This window comes from Nycticebus coucang, chromosome 12 (genome assembly GCF_027406575.1).
Source record: "Nycticebus coucang isolate mNycCou1 chromosome 12, mNycCou1.pri, whole genome shotgun sequence".
NCBI classification, from domain to species: Eukaryota; Metazoa; Chordata; class Mammalia; order Primates; family Lorisidae; genus Nycticebus; species Nycticebus coucang.
The window spans coordinates 35,162,144-35,182,207 of NC_069791.1; the positions used below are offsets into that span (position 1 = coordinate 35,162,144).

A 20,064-nucleotide genomic window follows, 5' to 3' on the forward strand; every position below is an offset into this window, starting at 1 on the left:
AGTAGGGCGCCGGTCCCATATGTCAGAGGTGGCGGGTTCAAACCCAGCCCCGGCCAAAAACCACACACACACAAAAAAAAGAATAGCTGTGCAGTTTGTCTTCTGAACCAAATAGAACCTAATCTTTTAAAACTTAAAAAATAAAAAACCTCTAGAAATACTAGATGTATTGTTTTCTCTCATATAAATTACATTATTTTAATCATCAGTGTATCCTAATGAAAGGCTACATAGGAATAATAACAATTGAGTTTTTTAAATAAAAAAACGAAAACATAATGATAGCTAATATTTATTGAATTCTAAGTGCCAAGTACTCCTTTATACATGTATTCATCTTGAGTTTCATCACTGCCTTATTACTTGTGTGGGAATGAGGGCAAACTCCGTTCATTGTAGAAAGTTTACTGTAAAATCAGTTCACAATAAGGAAAATTAATAAGAGAAAGAGATGTATTAACCGTGAGCATGGGTAGAATCACTGAGTGATTACTCAGCATCCCAGTGGGCACCAGAAATTTATATACTTTCATTTTAGAGCTGTGAGGGGGAATGAGAAATATAGGTAATTCTGCTTAGGGGCACTACGTGATTGCTAGGGAGGATGAGTAAATATTTGGGAGAATGGATGGGGAAACAGATTGATTTTGCAAATTAACTTGAGAGACATATATTATGCAGTAGAACCTCTGTAAGTTGACCGCTGAAGGGACTCTAACAAACTGGTCAGCATAAGGAACTAGGCTTACTGTACTGATACATACATGTGGTGCATGTACAATCTATGAAAATTAGGTCAACTTAAGGAGCTGGTCAATGTAGGGAGGTGGCCAACTGTGGAGGTTCTACCGTATTTAAAATGATTTGGGCCAGGTCTGGTTGCATTCTTGATCTCCTCTCCTGTAATATATTGAAACAACAAGGAAGGGAAGAGTTTTTTTTTTTTTTTTGCAGTTTTCGGCCAGGGCCAGGTTTGAACCCACCACCACTGGTATATGGGGCTGGCGCCCTACTCCTTTGAGCCACAGGCGCCGCCCCTTCTTTTTTTTTTTTAATGGGTCTGTTTTTTGTTTTTGGTTTTTTTTTTTATGAAGAAAGAGTTTAGAAAACACCTTCCAGGGTTTAGTGGATCTCAAAGGGTCTATAATTAAAAATTCTATTTATACCAAGGGGTCATATATTTTGGGGTGAAATTTCCTAAGCTCTTCACTTACTCTGAAAAGTTATAGTAAAAGTTTTAGGTTTTCTGACTGGCTTTGAGAGAAAGGGGTTCTGGTTTCTGTGACCTACCTTGGAAAAGAGGGATTCTAGAGTCTGTGGCTACTTTTGGGGGATCATGAGACTGAAAGACAGGAGGACAGGAAAAGTCAGAGAAAAACTTTTGCTTCTAAGACCTTCAATTTGGGGTACTGTTGTTACCAGAATCTCTGTGTCAGGTCTTTGGTGGTGGAAAATTGAAGAATGAATTCATGGACTGCCACGAGAAAGCAAAAGAACAGGTTTTATTGATAGAGAAAGAGGAGAGGAAGATAAATGCTCCAGCACAGTGGATGGGGGTTCTGAGTGGGTAGCACATTTGTGGTTTTTGTCAGGGGTTTATGTGTAGCTTTTCATACCCTGCAGGCAGGGGGTTTTGGGGAGAATGGAATATATGTCTAAAATGTGTCATAGCTCTTGGTACTAGGGCTGCCAGCAGAAGTTAACGTTAAAACTGCCCCAGTGTAGGGAAGCAGTCCCGCTGGGAGCATTCTGCCACTCACCAGCAGTCACAGCCTAGATGGAACATTGATCAAACCAGTTTAAGAGCCTGGTTGGGCCCAGAAGATGAGGTCTGTGTTTGGCCCTAAGTGAAGGGGACTTGCATCACTGTTTCCTGAGTCCCAACACTGTCTGCATGCCAGTGACTCATCATGTGTCTAGGTGTAATCCAGACCTCTGCTCTGAGCTTCAGGCAGGCATATTTAACACAGCCAGTCTTAAAGACACCTCAAAACTCATGCTTTCAACTAGACTTCTGCTTGTCTCCTCACACCACACCATCTTTCAGTATAACATTTCTCTTAGTTGTTAACTGAAGAAAAGGACAAGGTTCATAAATTTGGAAAGGAAAACTTTATTTTCTCATGAAGGGCTGCAGCCTGGAGGTGGCCATTTGGGCAGGCTGGAAAGCAGAGCCCTGGCCAGAAGCCAGGACAAGTGTTTCTAGTGAGAGAGGACAATGAGAACAGGAATTTATGCTTAATGGGGTGGTCAAATATACAAATTTAACAAGCTGTCGGAGGGGTCGTGAAAATTTATGAAAGGAGAAACGTGTGTGCTCAACGGAGCTTTATGCCCCTTTATGAGGTCCATGTTCAAAAAATGGTGGGTCTCTGATGCCAGAAAGGTGAAGCAAAGACAGAAAACTCTCCAAGCACATGTTCCATAAAGTGGCTAAAATTGGGGCAGCACCTGTGGCTCAAGGAGTAGGGCGCTGGCCCCATATACCGGAAGTGGCAGGTTTAAACCCAGCCCCAGCCAAAAACTACAAAACAAAACAAAACAAAACAAAACTGGTTAAAATCACTTCATGGTTGATGGTCCCCTGTAAGAAAGAATGCTGGTTAGTTGTAGGCCTGAGATTGTTAACAGGGAGGAGTAGATTACCAGTTTGGTTTCTGTTTAGCTTTCAAGGTGTGCCTGACCTCCCACCCCATCGTGGCTGGGAACTCAGTTTTAGGGTTTCTCTGTGGACTCTTTGGCCAAGACGGGTTCTCTGCAGTCGTTGGGGGGTGGGATGGGGAGACTTAGGTGGGGTTTTATTTTAGTTCACATAGTGAGTATCACCTGCTATATGAGCAGGTCGGAACCCAAGGTGCCCTCCTGGTGTTCTTCTCATCTAGTCCTTCCTCATCTCAGTTCTGTCTAGATGGCTGACCTCTGGCTTTTTAACTCCCTCTCTTTCACCAACCACCAGCCAAATTCAATTTAATAGGATCATTTCAGATGTGTGTCAGTATTTGCTTCTACAAAACTCCATTCTGTACTCCCAGATATTCTGGAGGCAGAGGCAGGAGGGTGGCTTGAGCCCAGGAGTTTGGGGCTGCAGTGAGCTATAAATGTGCCTATGAATAGCCACAGCACTGTAGCCAGGAATGCACAGAGACCCCATCTAAAAACAGAAAACAAAAAACCCATTCCTCTAGCCAGCTCCTCCTCCAATCTTCAAACTGTAGCCAATGCCCTTCAATCCTGTCACACCTCATCTTTAACCTTTCCGTGATTTTTTCTTGCCCGTGGGTTGAACTAAATTAAAAACTGCTAAAGACAGAGCTTCTTAATGTGGCAAGTAAATAGAGTGACTAATATGGCTGGCTTATTCCAGTTGTTGCTTATGAATAGTACTTGAATGAAGAAATCATATTTTCCCACTGCAGGGAAAATTATACTTCAGTTGGAAACCATGCATTGTTGAGAGCAAACCTTTAAGGTTATCTGATTCTCATTCCTTGTGCCTTTTCATTGTGTCTCCTTGGTTTCATTGCTTTTGAGTTATTTTATAGAAAACTGGTAGAAATGCAAAATAATTATGCAATGTAGACATGCAAATGAATTCTGAGGGTCAGGGTTCATTCAATTAACCCCTCTCCACTGTAGAAGCCCATTCATTTGCATATTCATTTCAACATTTCTGACTTATAAATGTGCCTGTTCTTTGAACCAATGTAAATATCTGCCTGGTAACTTCATTAAATGAGTGAAATAAACTCTATTATTTAGTTCATACCTTTATGACAGTCAAGACTTTTACTTTACATTGTTTTGGAGTCATAAGGCACTTACTACTGGGCTGCTGGAGCTCTCTTCCCTTCTGTCTGTCCAGTCCCTCTGCCTCTCTTTAGGTCCTTTGTAAGCATCGTGTTCCTTCCCACTTCAGAGACGGTCCTTTGACAAGAAACCACTTTCTTTCTTTCTTTTTTTTCCTTTTTGTTTTGATACAGAGTCTCTGTCACCTAGGCTAGAGTGCAACCTCAAACTCCTGAGCTCAAGGGATCTTCCTGCCTAGGCCTCCCAGAGTGCTAGGATTACAGGCTGAGCCACTGCACCTGGCCTTGGAACTCACTTTCATCTCAGATGCTCTTCATCCCTCCTTCCTTCACTAAATTTTTTTAATCCTCCAGATCTCTGCTCAAGGATCATTTGCTGAAAAGCCTTTCCAGGCTTTTCTAAGTGGGTTACAGTCTATTATTAGAGGCTCTCAGAGCACAGGCAGCACTTGTTACAGTTTTACATTTTGTTGATGGGATTAGTTAACACTCTGAGTAACATAATTAACACTTTTCTGTCTGGCTGGGGGCAATGCATGATAACAGCATAGGGGTATGCTCAAAACATCCCCAGGTCTCTAGCCCAGGGCTTGGCACCTGTAGTATTGGGAAAGAGGAAAATTTCCCTTTTGCCGTAGGAAGGTTTGCTGAAAAATCAGCTCCCTTAAAGCAGATTAATAAGAGAAAAGCTATACAAATTTTATTGTTACTGTGCCCACAGGGAGAATGACAGAATGATTGCCCAGTATCCCAATAAGACTCAAATACTTAGAGATCTTCATGGGGGGGGAGGGACGTGTGAAGGAGAGATGGGAAATACAGGTAATTCTGTTGAAAGGCAATAAATGGCTACTAGGTGGATGGGAATGGATACTTGGAGAATGAATGGATGGGGAGGCAGACAGATTGACGTGTAAGTGATTTTCCTTGGAAGTTAAATTTACCCGAGAGATAGGGATTATTTTGAAGATGGATTGGGTCAGGTCTGGTGGCATTCTTGATCCCCTTTCCTGCAACAGCTAATGTGGTAACAGGGAGGGGAAGGAAAGAAGACTATTCTTGTTGGCCCTCTAGCCTTAATGGAGATAAGAGGAATGCATCTTCCACTGCCTGTTGATCTCTGACAGCCTTAAGTCCAAATTGTTCTTTATACCAAGACGTTCTATCTCGGGCTGAAACTGCCTGCACCTGTTCAGTAGACACACAATTTATATTTTAAGACAGATTTTTGACTGCAATTGCTTAGGAGAAAGGTGGACTAAAAGATGACTGGGAGTCATCAGCCCAGAGGTGCAGCCCTGAAAAGGCACAGGAAACAAAGCCATTGGGTTAAATAAGATGATGGCTATTGGGGACCTTGTGAAGGCGGGGAATTGGACTGAAGGCAAGTGACAGTCACCTGAAGGGGGGAAGTAGAAACAATAGAGATGGCACTGCCACTAAGTTTTGCACAGTGAGGGAGAAGATGGGTGGCACCATGGTTAATTCTTTAACAACACAATTGTATTAGGTATGCTTTTTTGACTGACTGAAAAGCAAGGATTTACAGGTAGCACTGAAAATAGCAAGAACATGGGCATTGTGTAGTGCTTACCTTCGAAACCACAGGCCTTGAAGGAATGTGTGCTGTAGATGTTTATGCCAGTCTTTTGAATGCAAACAAGTTATTTGTAACTCTTCCTGAGGCTTTTTTTTTTTTCTTTTGAGAGTGCCTCGACTTTACCCTAGCTCACAGCAAACTTAATCTCCTGGGCTTCCTGCCTCAGCCTCAGGGTAGCTTGGAGTACTTGTAATGGCCACAGCCCCTGCTAATTTTTCTATTTTCTAGAAACAGGGTCTTGCTCTTGTTCAGGCTGGTCTCTTAACTCCGGAGCTCAAGGGATACTCCTGCCTTGGCCTCCCAGAGTGCTAGGACTACAGGTAATGCCACAGTATGGGACCTAGGCTTTCTTATTCTTAAGCCTTGATCTTGGGTGGCAAACTGGAGCTCTAGGGTTTACTTAGCCTGTACTTAATTTTTTTAAATTTTGGTTTACATTTCCTTAACAAGAGACTTCCAGCTTTCAGGAATACTCATCACTTTATGGCAGTAACATAACCTGCCTGGGTTGTGTGGCCTTAGGACCTTGGGACCCCACCCCAGCCTAAAAGTTTTCTATGCTTTGTGCAGTGGGAGGGAGGGAAGGAGAAATAAAGGTTGTTTTCTGAGCTGATAAGATTAGAGCTACAGTGTGTGATCTGTGAACTTGTTATGAAATCAATTCTAAAACCAGGCGGGATTTAGCCGCTTTCACCCAGAATAAATAGCCCTTGCTCACTTTCCAAGGTCAAGCCAGCCCCGTTTACCACTTTCTAGTCATTTAAAAACCAGGAAGGCTCATAATTTAGGCTGACATTGCCCGGGAGAGCACAGCAGAGAAGACATTAGCTGTTGCAATCTTTCTTTTCCTTTTTAAAACCAGTAGTATTTGCACCTCACTTTCTCATTCCTCATTCTAAATATCGTTATTACGTGCCTACATCAAAAAACTGTCAAAAAAGCGTGATCGGCCCCTCTCAATGGTCTGGTTAGCCTGTAAAGAATCATGCTGAGATCTTTGGGCAGAAACAGCTCTTAGGGGATGTGGAGCCTGGCAGCCCCTTAACCAGAGTTAACCATGAGGTGAAATCAGGTGGCGCAAGGAAATCTTAAAAAAAAAAAAAAAAAAAAAGGATTTACATTCTTTCTCTTCCCCAGTTTGCACCTGGGGGTCGGCGGCTGACAGGAGCGGACGCAAATATGTCAACCCCCTGCCAGCAAACTCTCCAGGCAGAAACTGCCTTTTGTCATTTTGATGTGGAGTCAGTGGGAAAGCTGCCGTGCTGCGATTTCCCCAAGGTTTCCTTCTCCAGGCCAGAGGACCGCGTGGCCGCTCGCCCAGCGTTTACCTGTTTAGTTAATAAGATGCTGGCTAAGCGTCCGCCCTCGGAAAGGCGCTCGCGCGCGGGGCGCACCGCACGAGACCGGGTAGCGGGGACCACGAGTTTGGTTTTTGCTACTGCAGCCTGACGGGGACCCGACTCCTTGGAAGCTCCTCCCCCAGGGATGCTGGGGGAGCTGCGCCGTTCCCTGCGTCTGGCCCTGGCGCGCGGCCCGGGGTCGTGGCACCCAGCGCCGCGCAGAGGGTGTGTCGGGGCTTGGCCGCGCCGCCCGTCTTCGCGTCCACTCGCGCGCACGGTGCCGCCAACGCAGCCCTCAGCAGCCACGCGCGCCTGCAGCCTGCCCATGGCCTGTCCACCCCGCGCCACGGCGGCCCCGGCGCTCCAGGTACCGCGCACACAAGCTTCTGCGGGAGGGGGGAAGATCGGAATCCCCGGCGGGGCGCATTGCTGCGGCTGCCCGCCCCATCCTCCTCCTCCTCCTCCGCCTCCACCCAGGCGTCCCCTTTTCTCCATCCCTGCCGGAGGATGGAGTCCCCGCCTGCGAACGCTCTTCTGCGAGGTTCCCGCCGGGCAGGTCTAAAACCCCGATGGGTGACCCGCGTCGGGTACCGCAGCGGGTACGTGTGGAGGGCCACGCAGGTCGCCTTGGGGAGGAGGCGGAGCGGAGTCTCTGTGCTGCCGGAACCCATGGCCACATCCTGCGAGCCTTCGCCACCCCAAAAGACTCGGGCCGCGGCCTCCTGCCTCTACGGATCCCTTTCTCCTCCTCCTAGTTATTTAGCAGATTAGGTTTTTTTTTTTTTAGGTCTGCTCGTTTTCCCAATTAGTCCCGCTTTCCGAGTCTTTATCTTTTAAATTCTTCCTTTTGATACCTCGAGGTTTTTTTATCCTTGAGGTGTGGCATCCGAGGACCCTGCCCGGGGAGGAAATGGTTTACCCGGGTCCCAATCCCTTCTGCAGGCGAGCTATTGTGCGCCGGTGATTGACAAGACCACGAGGCCCAGCGCGCCCCGGAGATTTTTTTTTTTTTATAAATGGCTTAAAACCCTCGTCTAGACTATTTTCTGGGGGCCTAAGGGAGACAATGGCTTCTTGTTCCTTGCTGGTTAACCCTGGCTCTGTAGGGCTGACCTGGAATTTCACCAGTCTTCCCTAAGCCGGCGGGGGAGGACAAACCAGCGGCCACCTCGGCGGGTGGGGATGGAGCGCGGCATCGCGGGCACTCCGGCCGAGGCGCGGGCAGCGCCGGGCTGCTGGCGGGTCGGATCCTCCCTTTGGGTTTAGTTTGAGTGCCGGCGGTCATGGTGAGCGTCGTGGTCCGTCGCATTGATTACCCCAGGCCCCCCGTGACCCACCTGGATTTACTTGTTGACGGTTTTTTAATTCTTTTTTAAGGACTGCGGTAACGGATGCTCTGCAGAATGTGCCGGAGGAGGAGGCGGCTCCAAAGAGGTGGTGGAGACGTTCAAGGTGAGTGCTTTGCCAGAGGTTGTCGGAGTACATCTGTTTCTTGTTGAGGTATGGGGACCTTTTCACTGTGTATGTTATATGGTACGTGGCGTGTGCTGCCATGAATTTTAAAATCCCACTTTTAGGGGGGTAAAAAGCCATTTGGGAGGCGACAGTATATTCATCACATCAGAAATTACCTAGCAGGTTACTTATTTCCTGAGTCCTAAAATTTTTCTTGGAAAACACTAAGTGAAAATTAACCTACGTGTTTTATTTGATTGTATAATAAGAATAATCTTTCACTCTACTTGTGGAAAAAATTAAACTGAATATGATTTTTCTCTAAGCAGCAGGTCATGCTTAAATAAAAGTGCTTCTTATTTTCTTTTCTGTTTGAATTATGGGATTTTGTATTCAACAGTCTCATGTTTCGTGGGAATAGTGAGGAGTAAATGAGATAGGAATCTCGTGGAAGTGCTTTGAAAATCATAAAAATGCAAGTGCATGATGTATTATTATTGTTGCTATAAATCACTGTCACCTCCCCAACAATGGAGGTTTGTGCTTCTCCTTAGACCTAGTTCTGCTGTTCTGCCTGCTTCAGTCACTGTCATTTGCCTGTCACAGCACAGAGTGTTCTAATGATCTCACATCCTGGCAGAGGTCAGACAGGGAGTGAAACTTGACTCATCAATTTCATAGGCACTCAGCTCTTACACAGTGTGCCAGGGATGGTGCTAGGCATGGGAAATCCAAAGATAAATTCAAGATATGCTCTTTGCTCACAAGGATTTTTTTTCAAATGAAAATAGAATAAGCAATTTCTTTACTAAAGTGATTTCTGATCCTTTAAAGATAATACCTGCTACAGCCCCATAGCAGATCTATGCTGTTAATCCACAAAGATTAAGCTCTAATACATTTGAGGATGTACATCCTGAGATATGGGTTCTTTTTTTTTTTTATTGTTGGGGATTCATTGAGGGTACAATAAGCCAGGTTACACTGATTGCAATTGTTAGGTAAAGTCCCTCTTGCAATCATGTCTTGCCCCCATAGGTGTGACACACACCAAGGCCCCATGAGATATGGGTTCTTAAAAGAGTGAAGTAAAAGGTTGAGGTGGCTCAGGTCTCTAATCCTAGCACTTTGGGGAGGCTGAGGTAGGAGGATTGCTGGAGGTCAGGAGTTTGAGACCAGCCTGAGCAACATAGCAAGACCCTATCTCTAAAAAAAAAAAAAAAAATTAGCTGAGTACACAACTGTCATCCCAGCCATTTGGGAGGCTGAGGCAAGATGATTGCTTGAGCCTATGTGTTGGAGGTTGCAGTGAGCTATGATGACACCACTGCACCCTAACCTGGGTGACAGATCAAGACCTGTCTCAAAAAAAAAAAAAAAAAAGACACACCCACTTGATCATCTCTAAGACCCATACAGTATTTACTTCCTCAAAGAGAATAGATAAATAAAAATTTTCCTGAAAGACCTTATGCTTTGATAGGTAGAATTATTTGCAAAGTAAAAAATTAATTCTTTATTAAATAATCTTTCTATTTAGATTTCTAAATTTACGTTTTAGTTAAAGGGAGATTGTATATTGACACTCTGTGTATGAGAACGTGATGAGGCAAATGTAAAATGATTTGATAATTCGGGGGAGGAAAATGGTGGCTTTTATAGACCACTTTTGTTTTTGACATTTATTCTTTATTTTTAATGGATACATAATATTTTTACATATTTCTCAGGTATATGTAATACATAAGTGCCAGCATAAACTGTGTAATGATCAAGTTTGGGCATTTGGGTATTTATTTGGGTGTTTATCATTTCTTAGTGTTGGGAACATTTCAAGTCCTTATAGCTACTTTGAAATATAGAATACCTTGTTTCTAATTAGAACTTTAGTTAGAACTTAATCTTCTATCTAACTATATGTTGTACCCATTAGTCAATCTTTCTTTATCCATACACCCTTCCCAGCCTCTCCTACTTATCATTCTATCCTCTACCTCCCCCAAATCAACTTTTTTAACTCCCACATAAGAGTGAGAACATGAGATATTTGTCTGTGCCTGGCTTACTTCACTTAACATAATGACCTCTACTTCTATGCATGTTGCTGCAAATGACATGATTTCATTCTCTTTTTATGGCTGAATAGTATGTCCATATAATATATGAAGCATTTTCTTTTTCCCTTTGTCCATTCTTTGATGAACAGTTAGGTTGATTCCATACCTTTGCTGTTAAGAGTAGTGCTGCAGTAAACATGGCAATGCAGTTCTCTCTTTTATATACTGATTTCTTTTCCTTTGAACAAATACCCAGTAGTGAGATTGCTGGATCATGGGATAGTTCTATTTTTAGTTTCTTTTTTGTTTTTTGAGAAATCTCCATTGTATCTTCCATAATGGCCATGCAAATTTACATTCCCACTAACGTATGTGAGAGTTCCCTTTTCTCTCCATCCTCAACCAGGATCTCTCATTTTTTGTCTTTTCAATGTAAGCCTGTTGTTTTCAACATAGGTTCTTTTGACTCACTGTGGCTACTACAGTGCTCAGATGTTCTCAACCAAATTGCGTTTCCCTACCATAGACTTCCTTGTTTCAGAACAAATTATTACCCAACCAGAAACCAGAAATTTTGCATTAGGAAGTTGTTGTTCGCATTGTTTTTGTCAGTATTTATTGTTATTTCACAATCAGTCATTGTGACGTTCCAAATTTTTCCACAAGCATATGATATGAAACATTATCAGAGAATGTGGAGTGTTGGAAAGAGATTAATTATGCAGGAGAGGGCGGCGCCTGTGGCTCAAAGGAGTAGGGCACTGGCCCCATATACCGGAGACGGTGGGTTCAAAGTCAGCCCTGGCCAAAAAAAAAATTATGGAGGAGAAAGTATCATTTTACAAATACTGTTATTTTTATCCACCTTTGGAAAGGAAATCCTGAAAAAATTATTTTTAAAGACTACCGATAAACATGTAATAAACAATTGTAGTCTGTTTTGTTTTGTGGCTCCCCCAGAGCTGCATTTTGTATCTACTAAAAAACAGTCATACACCTTCAGTTGATACTGTTCATTTACTTTGAATTCCATCCAACTGTATCCCCTAGTTATTTTGGTGTTCTTAAGTTGTTAAAAGCAGTGTGTTTAGTTTTCAGAGTTGCAGAACTTTTTTCTTTCTTTTTTTTTATTTTTGTAGAGACAGAGTCTCACTTTATGGCCCTCGGTAGAGTGCTGTGGCCTCACACAGCTCACAGCAACCTCCAACTCCTGGGCTTAAGCGATTCTCTTGCCTCAGCCTCCCGAGTAGCTGGGGCTACAGGGCGCCCGCCACAACGCCCGGCTATTTTTTGGTTGCAGTTTGGCCGGGGCCGGGTTTGAACTCGCCACCCTCGGTATATGGGGCTGGCGCCTTACCGACTGAGCCACAGGCGCCGCCCTGCAGCACTTTTTTCAAATAAAGGAGAGTTCTTGATGAAATTCTGAAGCCTTTCATTCAATCTTGCACTAGGAAAAACTGGATGTAGAGCATTCCTTAGGTGCGAATCAGAAAGTTAGAAGGTTATTGTTCATATCATTAAGAAATCACTTGTCTTACAAAGGAATGTAGTGGTTTACTAAAGTAGAACTCATACCTGGTGATTTAATCATTTATATTTAATTTTCTGAATTTCATTGGTATTATGAAATTATATTTACAGAAGAGTAAGTAGGTCATTGTGGGTGGTTCTAGAGAGGGTTCAGAAAACTGAAATCCATACATACTGAGCCGCAATCCTTCTTTTCACCTACTCTGATATTTCTGTATGTCTTGTGTCTTACTAACCCCCTCTTTTTACCAAGAAACCTTTACTAGTAGTTTGAGTAGAAGAAAATTCACATAAAATTTATCTTACGATAATGATGTGGCTCCAGATTTTTCTTAGCTCAGCATCCTCCCCATCCACTAAAAAAAGCTAACCAGAGCAAAATCACAAGTGCTTCATTGTGCAAGAATACTGTGAAACTATTCATGTAATAAAAAGTTGGTGCTAGAATTTCACTCCCTTTAAAACCATGCCATCTTCTGTGAATGAGTCTGTCATTCATTATGGGACATAACTGAAACAAGCTTGACATTTTCAGTATTTAAGAAACCCTTTACTGTGCAGGCTTTGGAGATAACTGTAAATGCTCCAGCCAGAGTTCTTGTCTAAACAGTCTAGAGCAGGGGCTGGCAAGCTTTGTAAAAGGGCCAGATAATAAATACTTTAGGTTTTAGGGCCATCAGGTTTCTGTCTCAACTAGTGGACTATACCACCACCTGAGGGAAAAGAACGGTGTCTCAGAGTTCCAGGCTTCATCCGCAGGTGAAGTTTGCCTGACCCTCACCTGGTCTAGAAGATAATGGGAGAGAACAGGATTCAGAGATCAGAACAATTTAGGTGGAATATTTCCTTTTAAATATATGTGTGACCCTTAGTAAAGGGTTTTAAGTTAATTTATTTACTTGGATTAAATGGTAGTGGTAGAAGAAACTCAATTTTCTATTGAAACCTGGCATTTTACCAGCATTACAAAGTAGCATTAGTAGATTAGCACAAACATTACACGAGTATCTTGTCCTTATTCCCTCCTGTTCATTGTGATGGGAGCTTTCTGGTTGTTTTAGAACGGTTTTTAGCCTGAATATGATTCTAAAAATAAACTGCTTATCATTCGTAATATGTCAAGTGACTAAGGCAGCTGTGAGGCAGTGAATTAAATAGAAGTAATTAGATCATTTAAAAAATGATGATAAAGGCAGGTGACATGGGTCATGCCTGTAATCCTAGCACTATGGGAGGCTGAGGCAGGGGGATCCCTTGATCCCAGGAGTTCAAGACCAGCCTGGACAACATAACAAGACCCTGACAATACAAAAAAACAAAAATAATAATTAGTCAGGCCTGGTGGCACCTGCCTTCCGGTAGTCTCAGCTACTTGGGAGGCTGAAGCAGGAGGATCGCTTGAGCCCAGGAGTTGGAGGTTACGGTGAGCTATGATTGTGCCATTATATTCCAGCCTGTAAGTGAGACCCTGTCTCATTAAAAGAGAAAGTTAAGAGTTGATGACATAAAGTGAAGTTCTGTGTTTAATTTGGGGGAAATGAATATTTCTATGTATTAGAAGAAGTAGAACTTAACATTCCTTAAACCTGCTAACAGGTTGAACTTGTCCCTGGTTTTTCATCTGATCAGAAAAACCTGTCCTTTCCCTGTGTTCTCTGTCAGCATCCTACAGCTGTCATAATATAAAACAGTGGCGCTTGTATTGTGCCTGACCAATTTGTTGCTTGCGTTTTTGGCCATTTGTAATAGGCAAACTGGGTATGCAGAGTTGTTTTCTGTTACTTCTGTAATTTATTTTTCTTTGAATAAGAGGTCCTTTGTTCACGATTTTCTCAACACAGAAGGGAGGTTTCATACGTTAGTGTTTGTTCTCTGCTTTTATCTTTTCAAAGAAAACATTTGCTTCACTCTGTTATTTCTATAGTGCGTGCAGAGGATTTTGAAGGCTTGTGCTGAGAACTCTTTGAGGAAAATGGAGCATAGCTATGGTCAACCGGAAGTTCGTTTCTTAGCAACATTAATAAATCCTTATGTGTGGTGCTGTTTTCATTACGGGAAACACCCCTTCTTTCCCAAGGGCTCCACACGAATCCTGTCATGAGAATGAAGAAGGGATGTATTCTTTTTCTGCATCATTTTACCTTATCTACAATTTTGTCTTTGTTTCTAAATAGCACTGAAATTCGGTTCTGATAATCTATCAGGCAGGGTTCATTAGCTGCGTTTTGAGTGCTGGCAGGATTTTGGGGGGCTCACCTAGTGTTAAATTTCTGTGTTAGTTTCCAACATTTAAAAGTCAAGTGATTTCACTTTTTGCCCTCCGTGTCATCTAGTCAGTGGGCATTTGCTGACTCCTCCTTAATGTTTCTTCCCCAGGCTAAAGATCTAATAATCACACCAGCCACCATTTTAAAGGAAAAACCAGACCCCGATACTTTGGTGTTCGGAACTGTGTTCACGGATCACATGTTGATGGTGGAGTGGTCCTCGGAGTTCGGGTGGGAGAAACCACATATCAAGCCTTTCCAGAACCTGTCCTTGCACCCTGGCTCATCATCTTTGCACTATGCAGTGGAGGTAAGTTCATGGGAATTCCTGGTACTGGCATGCTTGTATTTCACTGTGGGTACTCAGGAGCTCCCAACCTAAAATAGCTTTGGGTCTGTATGAGCTTTATCCTATTTACTATAGGAAGTTGAAAATGTCTCTTAGAATTTTTTTTTTTTGAGACAGAGTTTCACTATGTCGCCCTCGGTAGAGTGCGGTGGCCTCACAGCTCATAGCAATCTCAAACTTCTGGGCTTCAGTGATTCTCTTGCCTCAGCCTCCCAAGTAGCTGGGATTATAGGTGTCGGCCACAACGTCCGCTATTTTTTTTGGTTGCAGTTGTCGTTGTTTAGCAGGCCCAGGTCGGGCCTCTGTGTATGTGGCCAGCGCCCTACCCACTGAACTATCGGCGCTGAGCCAACAACCATCATTTCTAAAATTATCTTTCATCCTATTTCTGGGGGTTGACAGAGGCCAGTCTCCACTGTTACATTGGCCAGTTTCTTTTAATAAACCAGTTAATATTATACATTTCTCCTGCTGGTTCTTTTCTAGTTAAATCCTGACGGATAGACCAATGGATTTTTTTTTTTTTTTTTGTAGAGACAGAGTCTCACTGTACCGCCGTCGGGTAGAGTGCCGTGGCATCACACGGCTCACAGCAACCTCTAACTCTTGGGCTTAAGCGATTCTCCTGCCTCAGCCTCCCGAGCAGCTGGGACTACAGGCGCCCGCCACAACGCCTGGCTATTTTTTGGTTGCAGTTTGGCCGGGGCTGGGTTTGAACCCGCCACCCTCGGCATATGGGGCTGGCGCCCTACTCACTGAGCCACAGGCGCCGCCCAGACCAATGGATTTTTTAAAAACATATATAGAATATGGAAACTTCATTGAGTATGGTTTCAAATTCCACAGTGCCTTTAAAGAACTACGACTTGTTGGCTCGGCGCCTGTAGTTCAGTGGCTAGGGCGCCGGCCACATACACCAGAGCTGGCAGGTTCAAATCCAGCCCGGGCCTGCCAAAGAACAATGACAACTATAACCAAAAAATAGCCAGGCGTTGTGGCGGGCACCTGTAGTCCCAGCTACTTGGGAGGTGAGGCAAGAGAATCGCTTAAGCCCAAGAGTTGGAGGTTGCTGTGAGCTGTGATGCTACGGCACTCTACCCAGAGTGACAAAGTGAGACTCTGTCTCAAAAAACAAAAAAAAAATTACCACTTGTTCAGCTGGGACTATAGGTGCCCTCCACAATTCCGGGCTATTTTTAGAGATGAGGTCTCATGCTAGCTCTCGCTGGTCTCCAACTCATGAGCTCAGGTGATCTGCCCACCTCACCCTCCCAGAGTGCTAGGATTACAGGAGGGAGCCACCACCGCGCCCAGCCCATTTTACCAAATTTTTAGAACCACCATGCATGAATAAGTGTTTCTTTCATTCCTCAACTTTGTTAACTCTTACTATCATCAGATTTAAAAAATTTTACCCACTGTAGTGTAATGGTATTGTAACGTTATTTTCCACCTGAATACCTTTCTTGTATGTTCATTGGTCAGTTGGATATGTTCTCATTTGAAGTGCCTCTGCGTTCTAGTCTTTTATTCACTTGTCTATTTGTGCTGTATGTCTGTTATGCGTGCACACACACACGGTGACAAAAAATATACACACATTTTAAGCAATCTTGTTGGAAGCAAAACCAATCATTCCCCAAAATATACAAATTGCAGGTAAAGTGGATATGCTTCACATGTCTAGGTATGCTGGACCAGCGTAGTTGACCCAATTCAACTTCAAGAAGTAATGATCAGGCAGATAACATCCCTTAAAACGTGTATACGTTTCTTTTTTTTTTTTTTTGAGACAGAGCCTTAAGCTGTCGCCCTGGGTAGAGTGCTGTGGCGTCACAACTCACAGCAACCTCCAACTCTTTGGCTTAAGCAATTCTCTTGCCTCAGCCTCCTAAGTAGCTGGGACTACAGGCACTTACCACAGCGCCCGGCTGTTTTTTGGTTGCAGCCGTTGTTGTTTGGCGGGCCTGGGCTGTATTCGAACCTGCCATATACCTTCAGATGATTATTTAGTTATTTAGTTATTTATTATTTATTTATTTATTTATTTTTTTTTTTGTAAAGACAGAGTCTCATTTTATGGCCCTCGATAGAGTGCCATGGCCTCACACAGCTCACAGCAACCTCCAACTCCTGGGCTTAAGCGATTCTCTTGCCTCAGACTCCCGAGTAGCTGGGACTACAGGCGCCCGCCACAACGCCCGGCTATTTTTTGGTTGCAGTTCAGCCGGGGCCGGGTTTGATCCCGCCACCCTCGGTATATGGGGCCAGCGCCTTACCGACTGAGCCACAGGCGCCGCCCTTAGTTATTTATTTATTGAGACAGAGTCTCACTCTGTTGCCTAGGCTAGAGCGTTGTGGCATCAGCCTAGCAGCCTCGAACTCCTGGCCTCAGGTGGTCTTCCTTCTGAGTAACTGGGACCACGGGCATCCACAGGAACTCCTGGATAATTTTTGCATTTTTAGTAGAGACAGAGTCTCACTCTTGCTCAGGCTGGTCTCCACCTCCTGAGCTCAAAGGCTCCCCTGCCTCAGCCTCCCAGAGTGCTGGGATTATAGTGGCCCTGACTTATTATTCTTTCTTTCCCATTCTTTCTTTTAGCATTTCTTGTAGGACAGGTCTGGTGTTGATGAAATCCTATAGGTTTTGTTTGTCTGGGAGCGTCTTTATTTCTCTTTCATGTCTGAAGTATATTTTTGCAGGGCGTAGTATTCTAGATGAAGGCTTTTTTCCTTCAGCATTTTGAGTATGTCATGCTGTTACTCTCCTGGCCTGTAATCTTTCCACTGAGAAGGCTGCTGCAGACATACTGGAGCTCTTTTTTTGGTTATTTTTTCTGTTTTCTTCGTTTGGGACTTTATCTGGGACCTTTGGGAGCTTATTAAAGGCCTCGAGGTAGCCTTGTTTGGGTTAAATCTGCTTGGTGTTCTATGACCTTGTTTTTTTTTTTTTTTAGACAGAGTCTTACTGTGTGCCTTGGGCCGAGTGCCCCTGCATCACAGCTCACAGCAACGTCCAACTCCTAGGCTTAAGCGATTCTCTTGCCTCAGCTTCCCAAGTAGCCAAGACTACAGGTGCCTACCACAATGCCCAGCTATTTTTTTTTTTGGTTGTAGTTGTCAGTGTTGTTTGGCAGGCCTGGCCTGGATTCGAACCCGCCAGCTCTGGTGTATGTGGCTGGCGCCTTAGCCGCTTAAGCTACAGGTGCCGAGCCTCAAACTCTTGGACTCAAGCAACCCTCTTGCCTCAGCCTCCGGAGTAGCTGGGACTGCAGAAGATGCCTAACAACTAGCTAGTTTTTCTATTTTTAGTAGAGACTGCGTTTTGCTCTTGCTCAGGCTGGTCTCAAATTCCTGAGCTCAGGAAGTTCACCCGCCCCAGCCTCCCAGAGTGCTAAGATTACAGGTGTCTATGATCTTCTTGTACCTGAATATTTATCATTCTCTAGGTTCGGAAAGTTCTGTGATTATGTCTTTGAGTAAACTTTCCTTCTACCCTCGTCTCTCTCTCTACCTTTTCTTTAAGGCCAGTAACTCTAGATCTTGTAGGTGGCTTCATTCTTATTTATTCTCTTTTCTCTCTCTTCTGTGTATTTTCAAATAGCCTGACTTCAAGCTCACTAATTTTTTCTTCTGCTTGGTCGATTATGATACATTTTTCAATTTGTCAATTAAATTTTTTGTTTTTTTGAATGCTGAAACAGCAGAAATTGATTTTTTCATGGTTCTGGAGGCTGGAAGTCCAAGACCAAGGTGTTATTTGTTTGGTTTTTTTCTCAGGCCTCTTTTTTTTTTTTTTTTTTTGTAGAGACAGAGTTTCACTTTATGGCTCTTGGTAGAGTGCCATGGCATCATACAGCTCACAGCAACCTCCAACTCCTGGGCTTAAGCGATTCTCTTGCCTCAGCCTCCCGAGTAGCTGGGACTACAGGCGCCCGCCACAATGCCCGTCTATTTTTGGTGGCAGTTCAGCCGGGGCTGGGTTTGAACCCACCACCCTCAGTATATGGGGCCGGCGCCTTACCAACTGAGCCACAGGCACCGCCCATCAGGCCTCTTCTTGACTTGCACAGGACTGCCTTCCAGCTGTGTTCTCCCATGCTCTTTTTTTTGGAGACAGAGTTTCACTATGTTGCTCTTGGTAGAGTGCTGTAGCATCACAGCTCACAGCAACTTCAAACTCTTGGGGCTTAAGCGATTCTCTTGTGTCAGCCTCCCAAGTAACTGAGTCTACAGGCACCTGCCACAATACCTGGCTATTTTTCTGTTGCAGTTGTCATTGTTGTTTAGCTGGCCTGGACTAGGTTCAAACCCACCAGCCTTGGTGTATGTAGCTGGCGCTCTAACCACTGTGCTATGGCTGCCGAGCCTGTCAATTAAATTCTTAAGCTCTAGAATTTCTGCTTGATTGTTTTATTATTTCAATTTCTTTTTTAAGCTTCTCTGATAGGCTTCTGAATTCCTTCTTGTTTCTTCAGGACAGCTATTTTGAATTCTTTGTCATCTCCTCTTTGGGCTTGGTCACTAATGCCTTATTTAGTTTGATGAGGTTATATCTTCCTGGGTGGTCTTGGTGCTTGTGGATGATTGTTGATGTCTGAGCATTGAAGAGGAATTAGGTATTTTAATCTTTGCAGTCTGGGTTTGTCTGACTCTGCCCTTCCTGAGATGGCTTTCCAGATATGCGAATGGAGTGAGTGTTTTGTTCTGAGTTTCTGGTCACTGAAGTTGTATCAGCCCTGGGAGTGCCCCAAGCCCAGTAGTGCTGTGACTTTTACAGACTCCTGGTGGTACCCTTTGTGGACTGGGTAAGATATAAGAGAATTCTCTGGATTACTGGGCAAAGTCTCTATCTCTCTTCCCTCCTTCTTTGTGCTGGGAAGCTGGAGTTGGGAGAGGAGTGACATGGGCATTCTTTGTGGCCACCAACACCAGATCACACCTGAAGCCAGCCCAGTGTCACCCAAAGCCAGTGGTGACTGTTGCCTGGCTGCCTCTGATGTTCATTCAAAGCCCAAGGGCTCTTGAGTTAGCAGGTGGTGAATCTTGCCAGGACTGGGTTCTTTAAAGGCAGAATGTTTCCTTCTGGCCCCGGGTGGGTCCAGAAATAACTTCTAGGAACTAAGACCCAGAGTCAGGGACCTCAGGAGTCTGCATGGTACTTTATTTTTTACTGTAGCTGAGCTGGTACCAAGTTGCAAAAGAAGTCCTGAGCTCTTCGTGGTTTTTTGATTTGAGACTCTCACTTTGTCACCCTGGGTTGAGTACCATGGTGTCATAGCTCACAACAACCTCAAACTCCTGAGGTCAAGAGATTCTCTTCCCTTAGCCTCTGAGTAGTTGAGACTACAAGAACCTGTCACAATGCCTGACTAGTTTTTCTATTTTTAGTAGAGAGGAGGTCTCACTCTTGCTCAGGCTGGTCTCAAACTTTGAGTGCTAGGATTACAGGCATGAGACACTGCACTCTGCCTGAGCTTTTTCTCTTTTTTTTTTCCCCAAGTGGAAGAAGGCTCTCCCTGAGCCTGAGTTGTTTGAAATTGGGAGAGGGGTGACCTGGGCACTGGTCTGGCCACAGCTGTAGGTGTCTCACTGGGTCACATGGACTCCATGCCAGCCCAGTGGCAGGTATTGCCCGAGGGGCCAGGCTGTTCTTTTCA

At 44.1% G+C, this 20,064-nt stretch overlaps 1 protein-coding gene across 3 annotated transcripts in view; it reads left to right on the top strand.

Annotated features, from left to right (window-relative positions):
• BCAT1 (branched chain amino acid transaminase 1) overlaps positions 1-20,064 on the top strand; it is a 126,759-nt gene that overhangs the window by 43,309 nt on the left and 63,386 nt on the right. The window contains exons 1-3 of one of the 3 annotated variants that reach the window (XM_053557156.1): positions 6,966-7,113; positions 8,124-8,198; positions 14,165-14,365. In XM_053557156.1, coding sequence (XP_053413131.1) covers positions 7,072-7,113; positions 8,124-8,198; positions 14,165-14,365 — 318 coding nt within the window. In that variant the 5' untranslated portion in view covers positions 6,966-7,071. Of the gene's footprint in view, positions 1-6,965; positions 7,114-7,786; positions 8,033-8,123; positions 8,199-14,164; positions 14,366-20,064 lie in introns of those variants that run through there. The other 2 variants (XM_053557158.1, XM_053557157.1) reach the window with 2 other exon arrangements.